Source organism: Cucumis melo, chromosome 2 (assembly GCF_025177605.1).
Source record: "Cucumis melo cultivar AY chromosome 2, USDA_Cmelo_AY_1.0, whole genome shotgun sequence".
NCBI lineage: Eukaryota > Viridiplantae > Streptophyta > Magnoliopsida > Cucurbitales > Cucurbitaceae > Cucumis > Cucumis melo.
The window spans coordinates 3892801-3914238 of NC_066858.1; the positions used below are offsets into that span (position 1 = coordinate 3892801).

The 21438-nt window shown below is 30.9% G+C and overlaps 2 protein-coding genes across 2 annotated transcripts; both read right to left on the reverse strand.

Annotated features, from left to right (window-relative positions):
* Positions 1-8919: 8919 nt before the first annotated feature.
* On the reverse strand, positions 8920-10245 carry LOC127148160 (uncharacterized). The gene is made up of 5 exons (XM_051081183.1): positions 10222-10245; positions 9733-10011; positions 9564-9644; positions 9219-9480; positions 8920-9127 (listed from the first exon to the last, which is right to left on the reverse strand). The coding sequence occupies exons 1-5, from the start codon at positions 10243-10245 to the stop codon at positions 9120-9122; spliced, it is 654 nt and encodes a 217-aa protein (XP_050937140.1). The 3' UTR covers positions 8920-9119.
* A 2775-nt stretch (positions 10246-13020) lies between these two features.
* On the reverse strand, positions 13021-16436 carry LOC127148161 (uncharacterized). Its single transcript, XM_051081184.1, has 5 exons — positions 14997-16436; positions 14384-14901; positions 13927-14211; positions 13750-13855; positions 13021-13653 (listed from the first exon to the last, which is right to left on the reverse strand). The coding sequence occupies exons 1-5, from the start codon at positions 16434-16436 to the stop codon at positions 13021-13023; spliced, it is 2982 nt and encodes a 993-aa protein (XP_050937141.1).
* Positions 16437-21438: the final 5002 nt, after the last annotated feature.

The window sequence follows — 21438 nt, forward strand, 5'->3', positions numbered from 1 at the left end:
GCCACACTAAGAGTTTGCAATTTGCCTCCTTTTTATAATGAAATTTTGAGATTTTTTGTTCACCCACTCCCTCTCTTTAGTTAAGTCAAGTGGTTGATTTTAATTCTAATTTTCTTTTTTGTTTTCATTTGTCATATATATATATATATATATATATATATATATATATATATATATATATATATATATATATATATATATATATATGTTCATTTGTGTGTTTATACCTTTTTTTCAAAAAAATTACTACAAAAGAAATGGGAACATATACTCTCAATCAAACTTCAGACCTATATGAATGAGAGACATCAACGGAAAGAGATTAAAATCAAAGGTAGGTCCCTATAAATATTTATCTAATAATTAAACTATATATATATTAATATATTAGGGTTTGCTATATATATACACACACTATGAAAGATTCCATTTATCTTTTAGGTTGTTTGTTTTTTGCATCTAGAAAATCAAAGAGCTATTGTTTCAATGTTTGGATGTATTTATTTCACTAAATTATAAAGTAATTCTTGAAAATATTCAGATAATTAGTTATTTTTGCTTTGTAAAATTTGTGTGTTTTATGCTAAGATTGTCCCAACAAATTTTAGGTACCTTAGACATTAGTTTGATAATGGATAACTTTTGGGTTAAAGTATAAAAATGATATGACGAAGAAGATGAGGAAGTCATCGGGTCAAGAAAGCAACAATAAATAGGGGTTGGCTAGCTATCGGGCCAAGAGAATAAAATTGGTTTAAAGAAAGAACTAATTTGTCCCGATTGGTTTGGATCTACCAAGGCTGAAATTACGTCCAACATATCGTGCATCCCATGCATGATGTGGGCTGACACACGAGCCTTAAGAAGAGGGTTGAGTTAACCTAAAGCCACTTCAGTCAGCTCAACATTGACCTCTGTCAAGGCATAGCGCTCGCTAAGTCAAACCTATTTTAATGTTCTTCTAAAACAAAAGAGAATATTTAGAAGCTTAGGAAAACAATCGTCCAAAGGAGAGGAGGATCCAATCACTTATTTTAGAAATAAGGAAGTAAAAGGAATGAGAATGTAAGTTGTTCTCTCCACTAGTAACATCATACTATACAATCTTTGGATCACTTCCCGATTTTAAGTAATGAAGTGTTTGTAGTCTACATCATACATTATATTGATGTGTCGTCGTTCTTACTAACTTGTAGGTGATCTTCACCAAAATATAAATTTATCGTAGCTGTCACTTTGAAGTCACCAAAATATTATATATAAACTTATCATAGTTGTCACTTTGAGGTTAGATCACTTTACCTACTCAATTTTTAGCATCGACCAATATTATTTAAATTCATTTAACATGTTTTCGTTGTGGTAAATTTATTTATTCGATATTTTAATATTTTATTTCTATATCAATTAGGTTTAGACTAACTTTATTAATTTTATTTATGAAACTTTACTTGATGTTGATGGTTTTGTAGGCCTTCGGGCATTTTGGTTCTTTAATCAATGAAGTTCTTTTGAATATGCTTATATACATTACGTATCTATGATGAATTCAATTGTAATCTTTTTTAATAAAACACTAAATTATGGTAATTTTAATAGATTATATTGATTTGATTGCAATATTAGAATCTAATTTTTGGGGTACAATATTTATTTGTAATGAATTTTTTTAATACAAAATATTGAGTTACTCAAATACAGTTGAATTATATTTGGTTGAAAAAATATTTTTATGTTTTTTTTATCAATAATTTGAATATTAAAATTTTAAATGTATAGTTAGGAAATATAATCGTCTCAGGTTACAAACTCAATTCAATTCTTTTGAAAAAATCTAAAATATATATTAGGTAATGTATTATATATTAAGTTATATTAAACTCTATGATTTGAATAAAATTAAAATATAAAAGTTATTTTCATATATAGTTCATAAAATTAATAGTAATTTAATTAATATCGACAACTAATATTCAGTGGATAACCACAACTAACTTTACAACTATTGAAATTAAAATGTTCCTAAATTCCAAATTGTGTTGCCAAATACATATTTGAAAACATGCAATTCAATTTTTTTAATTTAAATTATGTGTTTTCAAATTTCTATTTTCAAACAGCTCCTAATATGTTCATTCTACATGTTCATATATGCTTCTTCTATGTTTGCAAGTTAAGTTGTCATTTTGTTGTATTTAACAACATTCAATCAATCAATCGTATCTATCTAACTTAATTAATGTAAAGTATATATAACTTCAATAAAAAAGTTTGAAATTCCATTATATACGTTCAAAAAATTGAGCATCGTAGGTTAGATCAACTTGGATCTTTTTTAATATTATTGTTTCAAGAAGAAATTAGTAAATATATATATGGTTGTTGGTAAAATATACTTTATATTATAAATTATGAACTAAAACAAATGCTAAGGATTGGAGTGGGGAAATAGTGATGTTATAAAATATAGACAAGTTGGCACCAAAGTAATTAAGGATAAGAAAAAGTGCATCAACTTTTTTTTTATTTTGAATAATCATTCTATCTTCTTTTTATATAATATATATATATATATATATATATATATATTTATTTATAAAGTTCTAATATTTAATAAGCTAAATCCATGTGTATAAGGTTGCTATTTATTTTTAAATTCTCTAACCACCCATTATCAATTGACGGATATAAAATTTGAATAATATAAGAATTTATAAGTTTTTTTTTTTATAGAAAAAATAATTAGGTAAAAGATCCACCATGGATGGATATTGATTTTTATTTATGTGTTAAATTAAAGATAATTGTTTTAAATTGTAAAATTGATCAAAGTATCTATAAATATAAGAAAATAATTTTTATTGTATTTCTTTCGATTTTTATTAATATTGATATATTTATACATCTCTTATAGATATTTTGTTATATTTATAAGTATTTGAATTAATTTTGTTATATTTAAAAATAAGTTTATAATTAATTAATTGATAATAAATATAAACTACCCCTAAAAGTAATTTACAAATTAACTAAAAAGTAATTAATGAGTAATTTTCTCTCTCCTCTATTGTTCATTTTTCAAAGGAAAAAAAGACTAATCTTCATTAAGAATAATAATACTAATAATTTGATAGTTCATACTTCATATAGGATATTTTTATATTTGGATAATAATTATCTGTTTTTTCTTTTTATTAAAATGAATATCCATAAAACAAACATTGAGTTTTTCTTACCCTCAAACTCATCTCAAAACCCTACAAATAGGAATAAGTTTTATTCTTACTTGTGTAGTTTTTAAAATGTAATAATCGTGTTTTGTTTTCTAACGTTTACTTTATCGATAGTTTTCATTTTTTTTAATTAAACATTTAATATATAAGTTTTAAAACGATATATATTATCAAAACATGAATTTATTTGTGGCTCTTCGTAAAAAAATAAAGAACCAAAGGAAGAAATCAATATTAATCTTCTAACCATTTTTTTAAAACATAAAGGTTCAAGAACTAAGTTTATTTTTCATAACTAGCGATAAACTTTTCTTTAGCAATAAATTAAGAAGTATTATGTTTGCATATATCGGGACCCAATTCTACTCCTAAAGTTTATTTGAGTTTCCATTACAATCATAATTTACACTTTTGTTAACCTTTTTTTTTTTTTTTCCTAATCTTCTTTCTTAAGGTCAATTTTCAATTAGAAAGTTTCATAACATATTATATTATATAGGCACACTTCAATTATTTTTTCAACCTTTTCACATTTTGGTACTTTAGAAAAGAATGATAAATAATAACAACGTAATTTAAAATTTTCTATTTGTCCACACGTGTATTATTGAAGTTGTGGAGGATGAAAGGTGCTGTGACCAAGTATTTAGCTGTAAAGGTGATGATCCAATAATTAAATTATCCAAAACAGAGAATGATTAATTTATTTGGCAAAATATGGTGCCTCATCCATACTCTCAACAATTAGAATGACTCAATAATGAAAAAGTAAAAAGGGTATTTACAAAAATAGCAAAAAAGAAATAAAAATTATGATAATAGATTCGATATTACTACATTTTTTAAATTGTAATAGTAGCAAATTTTAAAGCGGATGATTATTTGATAGCCATTTGTTAGCCATTTGATAACCCTCTGATAATCGTATGATAGCCGTCTAATATCATTAATTACCTGTCATATTTGTTATATTCGCAATATGCAAAACAGATGTGCTATGGGTTATTTTTTCTAAATTCTTTTATCACCTGATGCAATTTCCCAAAGTAAAATAGTTTATTTTACTTTTAAGTAAATTAAGGAACGGGAGGTAAAAATAACATTGTAACTTTAATAATTTGGTTTGGTGAATAACACCTACTTCTGTAGAGTTTTTAAGACTTGGATAAAGAAATTTTATTAACATTCAAATTAGTATTATTTATGAACATAATATAATAAGAAGACACTTCCATAGATTGGTACTCTTTTAGTAATTGATACTTACTAAAATAATTAGGCTCCACTTGATTTTAATGTTTGAATCTATTGAAGATTATCAGGTTCCCCTGATTTGAATAATTGAAGCTTAGATATCAAGTTCCTCTTGATTTGAAGCTTCCAATTATTAAAATCTTCTTTAATCTCTTATCTTCAAAATATCAGGCTCCTTTGACTTTTATAATTGAACACATTCAATTATTAAGGTTTTCACACTATAAGAAGAAGGGAGTATGTCGATGCAAAGATGCATCGATAGAAGCCAGGAATACATCAGGAGAGGCTACGCTGACGTTGGTAAGGACGTCGTGAGAAATGCATCATGAAAGGCAATCTCGATGTGCGAACTAGACGATGTCGGCAAAGGGTTACTACTGACGCACTCTTCACCGACATGATCAACATGTCGGCAGTGGAAAACAACTGATGCTTGTTAATGGTGTCGCAAACACCTCACTGTCGACGTCGCCATGTACATCGACGTCGTCTAGTACACGACATCGGTAGTGTTATTTGATTTAATTTTTATTAATTAACATAAAATTAATAAAAATTATTAAAATTCCAAATTTTATTAATTAATGTAAAATTATTAAAAAATTATTAAAATTCTAAATTGAATTAGAATTAACATAAAATTGAAAATAAATTATTAAAATACCAAATTGAATTTATTATTAATTGAAATGTTAAAAAAGTACACATTTGTAGATAATTCAAGTAATTCAAATATAAATTACATGAATAATACAAAGTACAAATGAAACCTTAAATATAATTCTAAGAATCGATGCTAGTAATTTCTCAACTTCTGTACATTACCTCAAAATCACTGTAGCTAGTATGATCATAGGGATATGAGAAGAATGTGCAAAGAGGGAAGTTGATCATTATTACGAGTTGTGTCGGAGAAACACGAGGTTGCTTAAAAAAAAAAAACCCTTACTCCAGTGGTTCCAGAAAATTGATTGGGAAGAGAGGAGCAAAAAATGACAAGATCGAGAACCGAATAGGTAAGCCATAGAATGTTTCCCACTTGTATATTAAGTAAATGCGATTGATAGCTTTTCTAACAATCAATCATATTTACCTATTATGCTAATAAGATACTTTCTATGGCTTACCTGTTCGGTTCTCGATCTTGTCATTTTCTGCTCCTCTTTTCCGAATCAATTTTCTGAACCACCAGAGTTAGGTTCTTTCGGTAAGCTTGTATTTCTCTAGACGCGGCTCGTAATAATGTTCAACTATCCTCTTTATACATGTTGCTCATGTTTGTATGATCATACTAGCTAAAATAATGTTCAATTACTTCCCTACCTCTGTTTGAGTTCCTCAATTGCACATAATTCTGAAATACACAACAAGTTTGATATCAAAAAATACATAAAATATACATTCAAAAACATCAAAATAAAACAAGCATAAAAAATACATTCAAAAGCATCAATATACATACAACAAAACAACCACTATAAGAAATTTGACCTTTAATGTCGGTTGAAAAAAATAAAAACGGAGGTTTAATGTCGGTTTTAAAAACACGGATGTTTAATGTCGGTTTAAAACCGACATTAAAGAGGAGGGATTAATGTCGGTTTAAAACCGACATTGAAGCTAATCTTTATTTTTTATTTTTATAAAATTAATGTTTTCGTTTTAAGTTAGGGTTTGCGTTGCTTTTCTTTAACCTACTAGCAGCCGCCTCCGTTCCTTCCTTCAATATCTCTCGTCTCACATCTCTTCTTCCATCTCTACGTCTCGTATCTCTACGATCTACGATCTCCTCACATCTCTTCTTCCATATTTTCCTTTTAATCATCCATGCTTTTCGGTACATCTCTTCTTCCATCTCTACAAAAACGTAAGTAGTTTTCATTTTTTTTCTTTATGGTTTTCTTTGTGTACTGATCTTACAAGACGTTTTGATGGTAGAATGGTGTGAGATTTTATTACTATTATTATTATATGTTTACTTCTAAGTGGCTGGATGTTAAACATGGATGATTATGTTGTTCGATGTTTTTATGTTGATTTTCGGTGATTCTGAGAATGGATATATGGCACACAAATCCAATCCTTCAATTACCCACCAAAATTTCCCTCTCACTTTCTTCGATGGCTAATTTTCCCAAACCTCACTTATTGTATTTTTTTTTCCCTTTCAATTCCACCAGTAGTGTTTCAGAACCACCTTGTGGTTTTGATTCTTTTGTAGCCTCTTCATTCTGCCAATGACAATATCTAAAGGGAAATACATTAAAGTTACAGGGTAAGAAATGGTCCACATTCCAGCTTTTGAAGATGATCATGGCCCTCGTTTTGACACTTAGTTTTTCATGCTTATTGATTCTGAGAGTTTTTCATGCTTATTGCTTATTGCTTATTACTCTTCATTTTTTGGCTTTGTTTTGGCTTCTTCTTTATTTCTAACCTAAAATAAAATGTGTTGATGATGATTTAATTTCCTTTTCACCTTCAATAATCACCTCCTCATATTCTCTGTAATGTGGCTTTTGTTATGTTTGTAGGAAATATAGACCACTCACTTCAAAGTTTAAAGAACCCATTTGAAATCAAGCTCCAAATTTCGTACAAGTGATAGTACCTGAGATCTCAACAAGAGGTAATTAGTTGGGCTTAATTTTAATGAAATTCTACCTATTTGGTGATTAAAAGAAGATTGCTCAGATTGTAGAAATTCTACCATAGTTTAATTAATAGATACAAAATTGGGTTCCTTGATTTAAGGGTTAGATGCCAAAATCTCTTCACCATTTAATTAGTAGATAATTGCTTCAGCTGAATTAGTAGGTAGATGGAGATTGAGTGATGTTGGCTAATTTATGACTTTATTTGGCGAATGAATATGGATCAGATGGGTTCTTTACACAAATCTCTAAATTGGAAAACATTTGTTGCTAAATGCTTGAAGGTTCAATCACAAGCTTTTCCATAGTTCGGAAAACTCTCTTTTATGCTTTACTTTTGAAAAAAAATAAAAAAAAAACTTCATGAAAACTATGAGCCAAACATTAGGTAAGTATTATTATTTTTAAACGTGAGGTATTTTTTCTTTGTAAGTATAATTGCTTTTTTGCAAGTAAATTAGCTATTCCACCCTAAAGGAAATTTGTGTAATTCCTTCTAAGTACAAAAAAGGTTGAATGTTGCTACTTCTCATCTGATGAAAAATTACTTGCAGGTGGTGGGAGTGATAAAAAGGTTAAATATATTCTTATTAAGTGGGTTATCAAAATTATTAAATCTCTTACAGGTCAAACTTTTAATGTTCTTGATGATTTATCAAGTATGGTGCTATGTTGATTAATTTAAGTATGTATGCAGTATGTTTAGTTTCTAGGACATTTCTTAACAATTTTATGGTGCAGGCTACAATATAGTACACAAAGTCTTTTAAAGTGAGGTCTATACTTGATGAACATCATAATGGATAACTGATGTTCGCTTTAGCCCAAGGACATTAAAGGATCGCAACACTTCAGGTGATGGGACTGTCAAGGTTTGGGATGTTGATAATGTAAGCGAGCCAATTTTTTTTTATCAAATGGCCTTAATCCATTATATCTTGTATTCTTATAGTCTGACAACTGCCTACAATATTCTAGAATACAAGAATTTTCTTTGTTAAGCTTTTAAGAATAATGACTCTTTCTACTTGGCTCTGAGATATTTTACAGCATGGCCAATCACTTTAGACTTTCACCCTAGTAAAGATGATCTCATTTGTGCTCTTCTGATATTAGTATCAAGGTCAGGTACTGGAAAATTAAAAGTGGTAGTTGTGTAGGCATTTTTAAGGTATAAACACTACAAGAAATAACATAAATGATAGCTAACGAAAAACGCTATAATAGACTTTTTATAGCGTTTTTCGAGAGTCCTGACAGCCCATGTTATTAAAAGTCTGGGTCTTTTTATAGCGTTTTCTCGAAGCTATAACTAGTGCTATCGTAGAGTTTGAAGATATAGCTTATATACGTTGCTATAAAAACATTTGATAGCGTTTTTCGTTAGAGCTATAATAAGTTAATATAGCTTAAATAATGTGCTATCTTTAATATGTAATAGCGCTTTCTCGACGCTATAGTATAGTATTTATAACTATAATTTTCAGCTATAATAGCCTTTTTTCGATGCTATAATATAGTATTTATGACTATAATTTTCAGCTATAATAGCCTTTTTTCGAAGCTATAATATAGTATTTATAACTATAATTTTCAGTTATAATAGCATTTTGTCGATGCTATAGTATATTGTTTATAACTATAATTATTAACTATAATAGCCTTTTTCGACAGTATAGTATTTATAGCTATGATTTTCAGTAATAATGCTATTTAATCGTTTTCAATCAAAATATAGGTAACATTTTTCTCAAAAATCTATAAAACCATTCATAATGTACTAAAATTACCAAACAATGTAGTCATTCTAAATGTACCAACCATACACATTACCAATCAAAATACACATATTAGTAAATAATGTATGAACCGCACAAATTAACCTTCAAAATACAAATAAAGTTCATCATAAGTCTACAAGCAAAGTTCGTCATAAGTGTACAATCTTTAGTCCTCTGGTGAAGACGACTCCATTTCATTCACCTACATAAATTTGTAAAACATATATTAATTAAACAAGTATAGAAAATCTTTAAAAAATGTAGACAAAAAATATTAGAATTAGACAACATACTAATGATCACTTTATCAGATGGCCATGCAACTGTACTTCCCAAAGCTTCTTCAATACATGTCATTTCTGATGTTGGCCTCCACAAATATGCGTTTGGTTTCTTTGCTACATCAATCCATACTCTAATTGCATGTGGACCAATAGGAATATGATGGACCATAGCAGTTGGATCATTAGAAGACCATCTTCCTTCAGCAACAATCTCTCCCGAGCCATACCAATCTAATAACTTGCACTTAGTTTGACTGTTGTTATTGATACTCTGTGAAAAGACAAATATGAGATACTAGATTAAGAAGATAATGACATCATAAACAATTTTCATCCTATTACAAATAAATTTACCGATGGAGAAGGCATTGGAGGAATATTTAGTCGCTTAAGCACACTTGCAGTAGCATTTGAAAGTTCCTCACTTGGTTCAGTCTATGATAATCACATATGAAACCAAAAATATAGTTAACTACTACGAGAAAAAAAAGAATCTAAGTTAGTAAAAGAAAAAAAGAAATACCTGTTTCTTTAAATAAGATAACATAAGTGCTTTCATTTCGATCATTTCATCTTTCATTGTTTTCATTTCTACCATTTCTTCCTTCATCTTCAAATATTCTTTTTCAAGAACCTTATACTTGTGATCTTGGTGAGACAAAAGAGATAGTTTTGAACGAGTCACACCAAACCCAAATCCTCTTACATGACCACGATCGGGGCCAAGAACTTTACTTAAAGCATCATCAACCACGTTTGTTGTTGAAACTGTCGTCTCAGCCTCAGTTTGTTCAATGCGCTCCTAGCAATATATAAACAAACAGACCTTAACAATTCTTAAAGATCTAAGCTGCTGTAACTTTTAGCTACTGTTTTAAGCTGCTGTTTTATTAAAGATGTAAGCTACTGTAACATAATTCTTAGTGGACTGTAGGTATTTTGGCTTGCTGTTTTGTAACTTTTACCTACTGTTTTGTAACTTTTACCTATTGTTTTGTAATAATATATATACACTTCTAGCAATATATAAACACATATCTAACATTACACTTAGTCAAAGTGATGTTCAGTAATTCTTTAATACTGTTTGATTGGTGGTGTGTTGTAGGTTTGGAAAGATGTGGGAAAAGTTGTAGGCTAAGATGGATAAACTACTTGAGACCTGATTTGAAGAGAGGAATGTTTTCACAACAAGAAGAGGATTTAATTACTAGATGGATAAACTATAATTATAGGTGAACACAAATGTCTAAATCTGCACGTCAATATGCAAACAAAAGGTTTATTTTCTCTTTCTTCATCCTTTAAAGTTTATGAGTTGGAATGTAAAGTCTGTCTTTTTTAATAAAATAATGTGAAGGAAGACCAAAAATTGATTGGATTTCGTAGTTAAAGAAAGAGAGAAAGAAAGAAACTGGAATTGGAATGTAAAGTCTGTCTTTTTTATTTATTTTCTCTTTCTTCATCCTTTAAAGTTTATGAGTTTTCTTCTCTTCAGCCAACTTTCTGAGTTAGTCAAATCCATTATTGCTTATTTGATAATCTCTTGGACTGATTTCTCTACTTATTTCATTTGATAATCTCTTCATCTTCAATACTTCTCTTCCTATAAAGCTGCAGCATCCCCTTAATAAACCCCGAAAAATTAAAAGAAACGAAACTTCTGGTTCATGTCATTTTGATGAATTAACAATTGAATTGATCTGGAATGAAAAAAGTTGAAGAATTTATATATTAGAAGAGAAAGAATGGATTTGGGAATTGGTGGGTGTTCATTTAGAAGCAATGGAAGTTTTAGATCAATAGTAGTGGATGGATTTTCAAGATCTTCATTAAGCTTGGGTTTCAAGATAGGTGGGTGTTCATTTAGAAGCAATGATATTCTTAAGCTTGGGTTTCAAGATAGGAAGAATTTGATTGAAATGTTATTTGACACAGCAGAAATTGAAATAATATTTTGAGTTGATGAGAAATTTCTACTGTTTTTGAAATGTTTATGGGATGGTTTGGAAGATAATATTTTGAGTATTACTTTTTCTTGAATTTGTTATTTGACATTGTTAGAAAATCACAGTGTATATGTGTATTGAGAGTTATGATTGTTTGTGGAAAATTTGAATAAAGTTTATATGAATACATATGATTTTTGGTTGAATATCAAAAATCATTAGAAAAGCTAAAGATTCCTGCACACAGAAAGACCCAACAACATATATAATTAAGATACCAAAAGATTCAATAACGATAATCACAAGTCTAAGAATACGAACAGAAATTGCAAAGAAGACATACAAGTGTCTCAGCAACTTGTGAATTCACCGGTTGTCCATCCTTCCTTTTGTGAGCTTTAGTCCATAATGCAACCCTTGTGACCAAAGATGGATCCGAACTACTTTTTCTCTACAAAATGAGATTTATACAATGAAACCACATATACGATACAAATGCAAAATTAAAGTATAGTAACAAACTTTACCATCTCTTCGGCCAAGCGAGCATACCCTTTTCTACTACATGTATGTGGGAGTTGTTTTTTCTTCATGGCTTTGTACTTTTCACTTTTCAACTACTCAAATAAAAGACATTCAAACTTCACACAAATTAATAATTCAAATGTAAGTGTATATGTTTTGAAGTAGAGATTTACGTACCTTGAAGGTTGCACTAGTCTTCTCACTCACAAAATCCATCCAATCATCTACAGATTGTAAATTATCAGGCATTAGCTTCAAAATTGCATCCTTTGTTGGGGCATCTCGAATTTGTTTTACTAAACGAGATTTTCCAGTCCTCCATAATCTACCCATCTTTTGGAAGAAAAACTTTTTTTGCCAATCTTCCACATTGTACCTTGACTGAAGTATAAAAGAGTTAGAAATGAAAAATAATGTAACTTAATAAAGTAATGAACTTATTAGAGAAAAATAAAGTAACTTAATACCTGGATAGATTTCCATAACACTACTTTCAATCTTGTTGGTAGTTTTAGCCAATTCTCAAGATTCACTGGTACAACCTCCCTCACTAGTGGTCCAAGAAAAGAAGCCAATCCTACCGATTCATTACCAATGGGTTGTCCATATTCATTGAAAACAATGTCCACTCTTGATTGTTTTTCAATGGCTATTGTCTTCATTTTTGTAGGTCCTCTTGTCTTTTTTCGCAAAGTCATCGTTTCAAATGGAGGTTCTTCATCGACAACATGATCTTCAACTGCCTTCTCATTAGGCAAAGTTGTCGTTTCCAATTGAGGTTCTTCAATATGATCTTCAACATGATCTTCAACTGCCTTCTCATTAGGCAAAGTTGTTGCTTGCCTACGAATTGCTAATCTTGTTCGAGCAGCTGGTGAGTCTAATATAGGATTACCTTCAACTATCTTGTCAGTAGGCTTCGGTGATAAAGTATTGGGGTGGACATCAATGGGAGAACTTTCCATGTTTTCCTCATTTGGAAGAAGCAAACTATCACCAATAAGCTTCCTTCGTGTAGACCTTTTCTTACCTTTTACTTTTAGAGACATGGTATCTTGAAAGATAAAGAACAAAGAGCCATTGTTAAGCACATTCATTTAAGTGAGATGAGAATACATAAAAAGAAAAACAGAAAGGGAGTACATAAAATATAATACTTGTGTCTAATGATTCACATTTCACAAAAACGAATAGTCTAATGCTATAATGAAAGAAGAAAAAAGAAGAGGATATATAGAGAAAAGTCTAATTCACAATATCTCTATTGAGATGGGCACACCAAAAAGTTATAAGAACACTTTGGTTCTTCAAAAATCTATTACTTCTCAACCTACTTCTCAAACAACTTCTGAAATGAAAACACCTTCACAATCTTGTCTTGCATAAGTAAGCTCGTCACTTTCATCAACATCTTCAACTGCATTACTTATGTTTTCATTACTAACCAAAGTATCATCATAATTCTCATCGTACATTTCCAAGTCGTGAAACCCTCTTGGTGGTGCTTTTAATACGACATACCAATTTGAAGTGTCATTTTCTCTAGCGTAAAACACTTGTTTGGCTTGTGAGGCTAGTATGAAAGGCTCTCGTACAAACTTGCTTTGACTTTGATGTAAGTTAACAAGAGTGAATCCTTCCTCAACTTTTACTCCATTGCGAACATTTGCCCAATCACATTTGAAGATTGGAAGCTGGTAGACATAATAGTCTAACAAGATGATTTCTTGTAACACTCCGTAATAAGCAACTACATCCATAACTTGAGATTTATCTTTGGCACTAGATCGACATAATGTTGTAGCATCTACAGCAACACCATTGTTTTGAGTTGATTTTTCAACACTCTTTGTGTGAAATCTTTTCCCATTTATGATGTATCCAGTGTAAGACATTGCATTCTTTCGTGGTCCATTCGCAAGCCATTTTAACAACTCAGAGTAACCTTCAACGGATGAATCTAATTCAATCTGATAAGAATAAACATATCTACCTGTTAGTTAAAGTATCTTACAGTTTCATATATGCAGTGTTTGATAGGATGTTTACAAATTAGTTAGTATCACCTTAGACTTCAACCACAATGGAAATTGTTCTGTATGAATCTTCCAAAGTAGATTGGAATCTTTTTCTAGTCTCTTGTCTAAAACCATGAGTTCATTCATATGAATCCTGTCCAAATAAACGATCATCCATAGACTCAAATTACAGTATTAATAATATTGTTTAGGGTCATATCTCACTCTATAAATGGTTCCACCTCTGATGTGTTGAATAAGACATATCGATGTGCATTTTCAAGTACATCATCGAATAGTTCAATTGAAGTTCCAGAAGATATAGGACGACCCTCTAAGATGACATCATTTTGGTATTCTTCATTACGTTGTTGACTATTCACTACCTCAACTGATTGTTTAAAATACTTGTTTGAAAAGTCAACACATTCATCAGCTAAGTAACATGATGCAATGCACCCTTCTGGTCGTGCTTTGTTTCGTACATAACCTTTCAATACCTTCATGTATCTAAAATAAATGTTATTAATACATGAAAAATCATAATTATGAATGGACCAAAGACATGTACCTTTCAAATGGGTACATCCAACGAAATTGAACCGGTCCACATATGCAGGCTTCGCGACCCAAATGAATTACCAAATGTGTCATTATGTCAAAAAATGACGGAGGAAAGTACCTTTCAAGAAGACATAAAATGTCCACCACTTCTTTTTCAAGATCCAACATAACCTCTCTATCAATTATACGTTGGCAAAGTCTATTAAAATATGAGCATAGCCTGTATATTGCATGTCTTGGACCTTTTGGGAGCAAGCCTCTAAGCACCACTGGTAAAAGTTGTTGCATCAACACATGATAATCATGAGACTTCAACCCCATCACTTTGCATTCATCTAATGATACACACTTTGAAATGTTTGAACTGTATCCATCAGGCAACTTCAGTTTGTACAACCTTGAACAAAATATTTTTTTCTCGGACTTCGACAATGTATGTGGAGCTGGAGGTAGATAAGTTCTTCCTCCACAATCTTGAGGATACAAGTCAGGACGAATTTTCAAAAGTTGTAAGTCTTTTCTTGCATTAACCCCATCTTTTGACTTTCCATTTATATCTAATAATGTACCTATAATACTCTCACATACATTCTTCTCCACGTGCATGACATCCAAGTTGTGTCGTATTGGTAATTCCTAGACAATCAAAGTTTCAAATAGTTTATGACATAGTTCGAATCATACTAATTTGAAATGTAATAAGATATATCATAAACTTCAAGTTGGTTTACCTTCCAATATGGTAGATCGAAGAAAATCGATCGCTTCTTCCACCTTTGGTTTGACAAATCTTTATGACTTTTGCTCTTTTTCTTTTCACGTTTTCCCCAACAATTATTAAAATTTTGAAGTTGGGCATAAATTGCACTACCTGTAGCTATTTTGGGGGGTAACTCTTCTTCTATTCTACCGTCAAACCATGCTTTTTTTCTTCGATATGGATGAGCCCTTGACAAGAATCGTCTATGACCCATATATGCAAATTTTTTACTATGTTTCAACCAATAAGAATGAGTACTATCTCCACATGTTGGGCATGCATATTTACCTTTTGTAGTGCATCCGGCAAGATTTCCATATGCTGGAAAATCGTTTATAGTCCACATAAGAATTGATCTCAAATTAAAATGTGTGTTGCCTACAATATCATAAACTTGTATTCCTTTCCATAGTTGTTGTAAATCTTCCACAAGGGGTTGTAGATATACATCAATATCATTTCCGGGTTGTCTGGGACCAGGAATCAACAGTGTCAACATTATGTTTTCTTTTTTCATGCATAACCAAGGAGGAAGATTGTAAGTAACAAGCATGACCGGCCAACAACTATATCGACTACTTAAATTGGAGAAGGGGTTAAACCCGTCTGTAGCAAGGCCCAACCTAAGATTACGTGGATCCATTGAAAACTCAGGCCATTTTTTATCAATTGTTTCCCATGCAACAGAGTCAACAGGATGTCTGATCTTTCCATCAGTACTTTTATGACTCAAATGCCACCGTAAACTTTCACTAACTTCATTTATTTTAAACATACGTTTAAGTCGTGGAATGATAGGAAAGTATCTCAATACCTTGGCGGGCACACCTTGTTTGATTTGGTTTGTTCGTTCATCAATCTTCCATCTTGAACTTGCACAATGAGGACAACTTTCTAACTTTTCATTCTCATTTCTAAATAGGCAACAGTCTTTAACACATGCATGAATTTTTTGGTAACCTAAATCAAATTCCTTAAATAATTTTCTAACTTCATAAATGGATCTTGAAATAACATTGTCCATTGGGAGCATGTCATGCAAAAGCCCCAAAAGGCTAGTGAAGCTTGTATCTGACCAACCATTAAAAGTTTTCAGTTTGTACAATGCTACAACTGCTGACATCTTTGTATACTTCGTACAACCACCATACAATGGTGTATTTGCCTCTTCCACCTTTTGCGAAAATTTGTTTTCCTTCCTTGATGTAGAATTGTCATGAATGATGTCCTCTTTTCCCATATATGTGCTCTCATAGAAGTTTGTTGCTTCACACATAAAACTATCATCAACTTCATTCTCCATTTCATCTCCTTCACATACTTCCCTATGATGGTACCAAAAGTTATATGTAGGGTCCATTCCCTTAATGACCAAGTGCTCATATATGATTTGAAAATCACAATGTGCCATGTTTCTACAATCTTTACATGGACATAAAAATTTGTTGGCATTTGGCTTCCTTTTCTTCACTTCTTGCAGAAAATTCCATGCTCCTTCCATATATTCATTAGTAGCACTATTAAATAAAGTTAATTTAGTTAAATATGCATTAAAGGTTAGCTCAATATTAAAAGTTGGTTAATTTCATACCGATTTAAATGTACCCAATCTTTGTTGAACATTTTTGAGATGTTGGTGCATTTAATTGAATGACCAATTCAATCGTCAATGACTTGGTCAACAAGCACTACTTGAGAAAAGAGAATATGAAAAGAAGTCAAAGAAGAAATGAAAAGGAACATAGATAGTACTCTTATTAATTAATCGTCACAACATAAATATTTTGATTATTTTGAGACAAGGTAATCCCATTTGCATGGGAAGCAAAAGGCAAGGCAAAGTCCTGTTAAGAAACTACTTGACTAGGTTGGGTAATCATGGTTGGTCAGGATATATAGGTAATCCTGTTAAGACAAGGTCCTTTTATAACTTGATCCAACACAAATTTTAACCCAATCAAACTCTAATTTTTGGTCTTTGCTGACGAATAACGAGACTGTTTTTTCTTTGTTTTCAAAGAGTTAGCGAAACCACCAAATAAAGAAAATGAACTAGTAAAATAACAATAAGTTAAAGAACAACTTGTTTGATCTGAACCGCACTATGTAAAGCTGTAATGTCATATTTATATGATCCCTCACCTACCCCCCTACGAACACACACAAAACTACAAACTTACACTTGAAGTCACCAACCCTACAAACAATTTTATTAACCAAACAATGATACCAAATCCATATGATTTCACACTCATCCTTCCACGAACCCAACAAAACCACGAACTAATTATATTTAGTTACAATCCAAGCCACCCGACAAATCACAAAAACAATTCTAGTAATTTTGTGTGCAAGTGCATCGATATCATTGAACTTAATGAGGTTACCAAACACATAGATAAACTAAAAATTAAAAAGTTGTAACTACCATTTTTTAAACGGACATCTATATTTGAGAAGTTCAATCACTTCAATAAAAAGCGTGTAATATGAAAATTTAGAAAAGATAGAAATGGAGGTACAGTGAAAAATAATTTAAAATTGATGGTACAATTCTTAGGTAGGTTAGATAAGGTATGTTTTTGTATTTATATATAGAATTTATTGAAGATTGATTTAGCATTTAAGAACTATATATACCTTTCTAATTAAATTTATTTTGTTTGCAAATCAACTTCCTTTTCCTTTTCTTTTTGGCTTTGTTTGACTCACCTTTATTTTGGCAACTTTTTTTTCTTCTTCTTTTTCTATTCATAGCTTTTGAAAATTGGGACCTTATAAATGGATGCTTTTATTTTTTCCTCTAACACAATTATGTTGGAATGGTTTCTTGGCATTGGATTTTTCTTTTTTAGTGTTGCCTAATACCCATGGTTGATTAAGTCTTTTTCATTAAAAAAAGTATTTGATTTAACTTTAAAATATGTTGCAATTTAGGTTAATCTAACAATAACACTTCATCCAGTCAACTACGATTATTTCTATACCCTACTCTCATCTTATCTTCGTAATTTTTTATCATGTTTTGTCATCACTCATATTCATTATCAAAAAAAATTCTAGCTAGCACATATCAAATCAACCAATATAAGATGTTCAAAGCTAAACAGAATTAAGAACGTTCATTAAAAACATGCATATGAGAAAATAGAGATATCTTCAAAGGTTCTTGTTCTTCTCAGCATTGGTTTCAAATGCAAGCTGCAAACGGATGCTTGTAAAATGTAAACAATTGCCAAAGAACTCAAATGCCACAAAGGGAGAACTCAGGAGCTGTACTATAACCAAATAATATATCACACAGCAGAAATTGATTCGTCTACGACCTCAAGCAAGTATACAAGCTCACAAAACAAGCACATTCTATAGCAGATATGAGAAAAGGCGTGAAATAAAGTAGCAGAAAAAGATGCTAAAATGACAATTGTGCAGATAGATATCAAATGCTTCAATCAGACATGAGAATTCCGTTAAGAATAATAAGTATCTTCCAATTGAAAAGTTACCCAAGAAAAGTTACCTATGTATCTTCCAATTGAAAAGAATAATAAGTAAAAACAATAATTTCTTCTAACACATTTCATGTCAAACTGTTCTCATTAAGGCAATGATATATATACCTTTTCAGCAGCAGTTCATTGCAAAGCTAATGACGACGGGTAGAGACAATGATGATAATCGACAATAGAGAGACGACGAGCAGAGACGATAATCAACAATAGAGAGACGACGGGCAGAGACAATGACGACGAACAGAGAGACAACAGACGCAGATGAAAGCGACGTCGTCGTCGGTTGAAATCGATTGAAGACACAGATGAAAGCGTCGTCGTCGTCGAGAGGGCAGCAAAAAAGATGAGAAATGGATTGAAACGAAAACCCTATCGCGCGCAGAGCAAAAGAGATTTGGGCGTGAAATTTCAATTTGGGCGTGAAATTGAATTTGGGCGTGCAAAGCAAAATATAATTTTTCTTTTTCTTTTTCATTTTTTCTTTTCAATAGCCCAATTTAAATTGGGCTATCTTCAAGGGCTATTAAAAGCCCAGTTTGTTGTAGTGAAACTTAAACTCATGCTTTAATTCTGATTTCTTCATATTAAACTGCACCTAGTATTATTTATAAAACATCACCTCTGCATCGTAATGTACTAATATGTTTAACAACTAAATTAGGGTGGTGCAACAAAGTCCAAATAATGGAAGAATGCTTGTTGCAGCAGCAGAAAAAGTTGTTTCCATAATTGTTATAGAAACCCAAGTTTGCAGACTTAAATTACAAGTTTGTTTATGTATAGTTTACTCTTTTGTGATTTGAGTTCCCTTATAAACTTGGAAAATCAAATTTGAGTTCCCTTATAAACTTGCTTGATATTGGATTTGCCCGTGATGTTGGATCTCAAGATGATGTGTTTTTTTATAGAGAGGCTGCTTGAGAATTAGGTACTAGTTTAGCTGCTTCTCTTCATTTTTCACCTAAATTCAAATGAAAATCTATGTCTTTTTTTAATGTTTTTGCGATTGTAGAACAAAGTGAAAGCAAGAGTATAATAGTTCTAGTAGTTGTGCCAATCATATCAGTATTAATCTTCTTGGCTTCGAGCAGCTTTTTTATCATTAGAAATGTAAGAAGAAGAGTTAAAGGTATGTAAAGCTTTCCCTTGGCATACCCTACTTTATTTGTTTTCCCTTGGCAAATTTTAACACCTGCTCATTTTCCCTTGGCAATTTTTTAGTAAAAATTCTCCTTTATCTGTTTTTCCCTCCCCATTTAGAACAGTCATACCTTACTTCCTATTAATCCAATGAGAAAAGGCTTTCTAGTTTGAACACACTTTATGAATGCATAAGTCGCAAGTAAATTCTTGGTTACACAGTGTTTTTGTGTTCTAAAGATTAAATGATGCTTCAAATGGATTGTTGGTTGTTGATTGTGTATTTTGTGTTGATATTTTTGTTATGAAATGCAATGGTAGGAAAGGGGAAGACCTTTAATAACACTAGAGTGAAGCATAGAGTGAAGCGGTCGATTAAGGTGCCCACGATTAGTAACAAGCTAGCAGATATGATGATTATTCATGGAGGAAATATGGCCAAAAGCCAATCAAGGGTTCTCCACACCCAAGGTATAAAAATATGATTGCTTTACTTTTCAGCTTATTGTGTTGATGTTGCTTATTACTTTATAGATTGATATTGATTTTCATAATAATGTTATGTAAAAAAATGTTGATTATTCATTTGGTGGGCAATATTATGAGCTAATCAATTACAAGAGTTTATAGGTTGCCACATAAAATGTCTTTTTTTTTTTTTATTTGGGAAAAGGATTGTATATGATTGCATCTATGGAATATTTCTAATATTAGATTGAAGAGATTTAGGAAAGCCTGATGGATGAGGTAGACTGAAGAGAGTTATGTGGATTGGGGTGTGGATATAAAATCTTAAGAACTTTTCATCCTTCTTTACAATTTTAGTACTTCAAACAGCTTTGTTATTCATATAAATGGTTTATTTGGATATTGTTTGTAGATAATTGAAGTGATATCGGGTTGAAAGCTAAGCGATTGTGTAGAAATGGCCAAGCGACTGTTGAAAATTGAAGACTGAGAAGGCATTTAGGATTTTTAATTATTTAATTCTTGTATTAGAATCTTTTTTCATGTACTATTGTAGAATGTATATATAAACATAATATTAATATTTTATTTTGTGTATTCAAATGTAAAAGACAAATATTATAGTTTCTAACATAATATGAATTTCATTGATTTGTTGGCGGGTGAAAAACATATTTATCTACATTGACCCAATGTCGGTCTATAGAACAATAATGTAACAATTAAATAAAAATAAATTTGTAAAAATGAATCCAAAAACTAGGCTTTAATGTCGGTTTAAACCGACATTAGAGTTCAACCGACATTAAAGGGCTTCAATAACACTATCAAAGATGTCGGTTGAAAACTACAAACCACATTAAAGAGGCCTTTAATGTCGTTTTTAAACCGACATTAAAGCTCAACCGACATTAAAGCGATTCAATAACACCATCAAAGATGTCGGTTTAAAACTGACATTAAAGGCCTTTAATGTCGTTTTTAAACCGACATTAAAGAGGCCTTTAATGTCGTTTTTAAATCGACATTAAAGCCCAACCGACATTAAAGGCCTTTAATAACGCTCACAAAGATGTCGGTTGCCAAGTGACATTAAAGGCCTTTGATGTCGGTTTTAAACCAACATTAAAGGCCAAAATTGTTCTAGTGAACCATCAAAATTTTAACATACTTACAACACAACAGAACATCCATCAGAAGAACCATCAAAATATATACAACACAACTAAACAACCATTAGAAAGTGTGTTTGTATGCACATATGTTAAAGTCTAGTGGGACCTAGATTTTTCA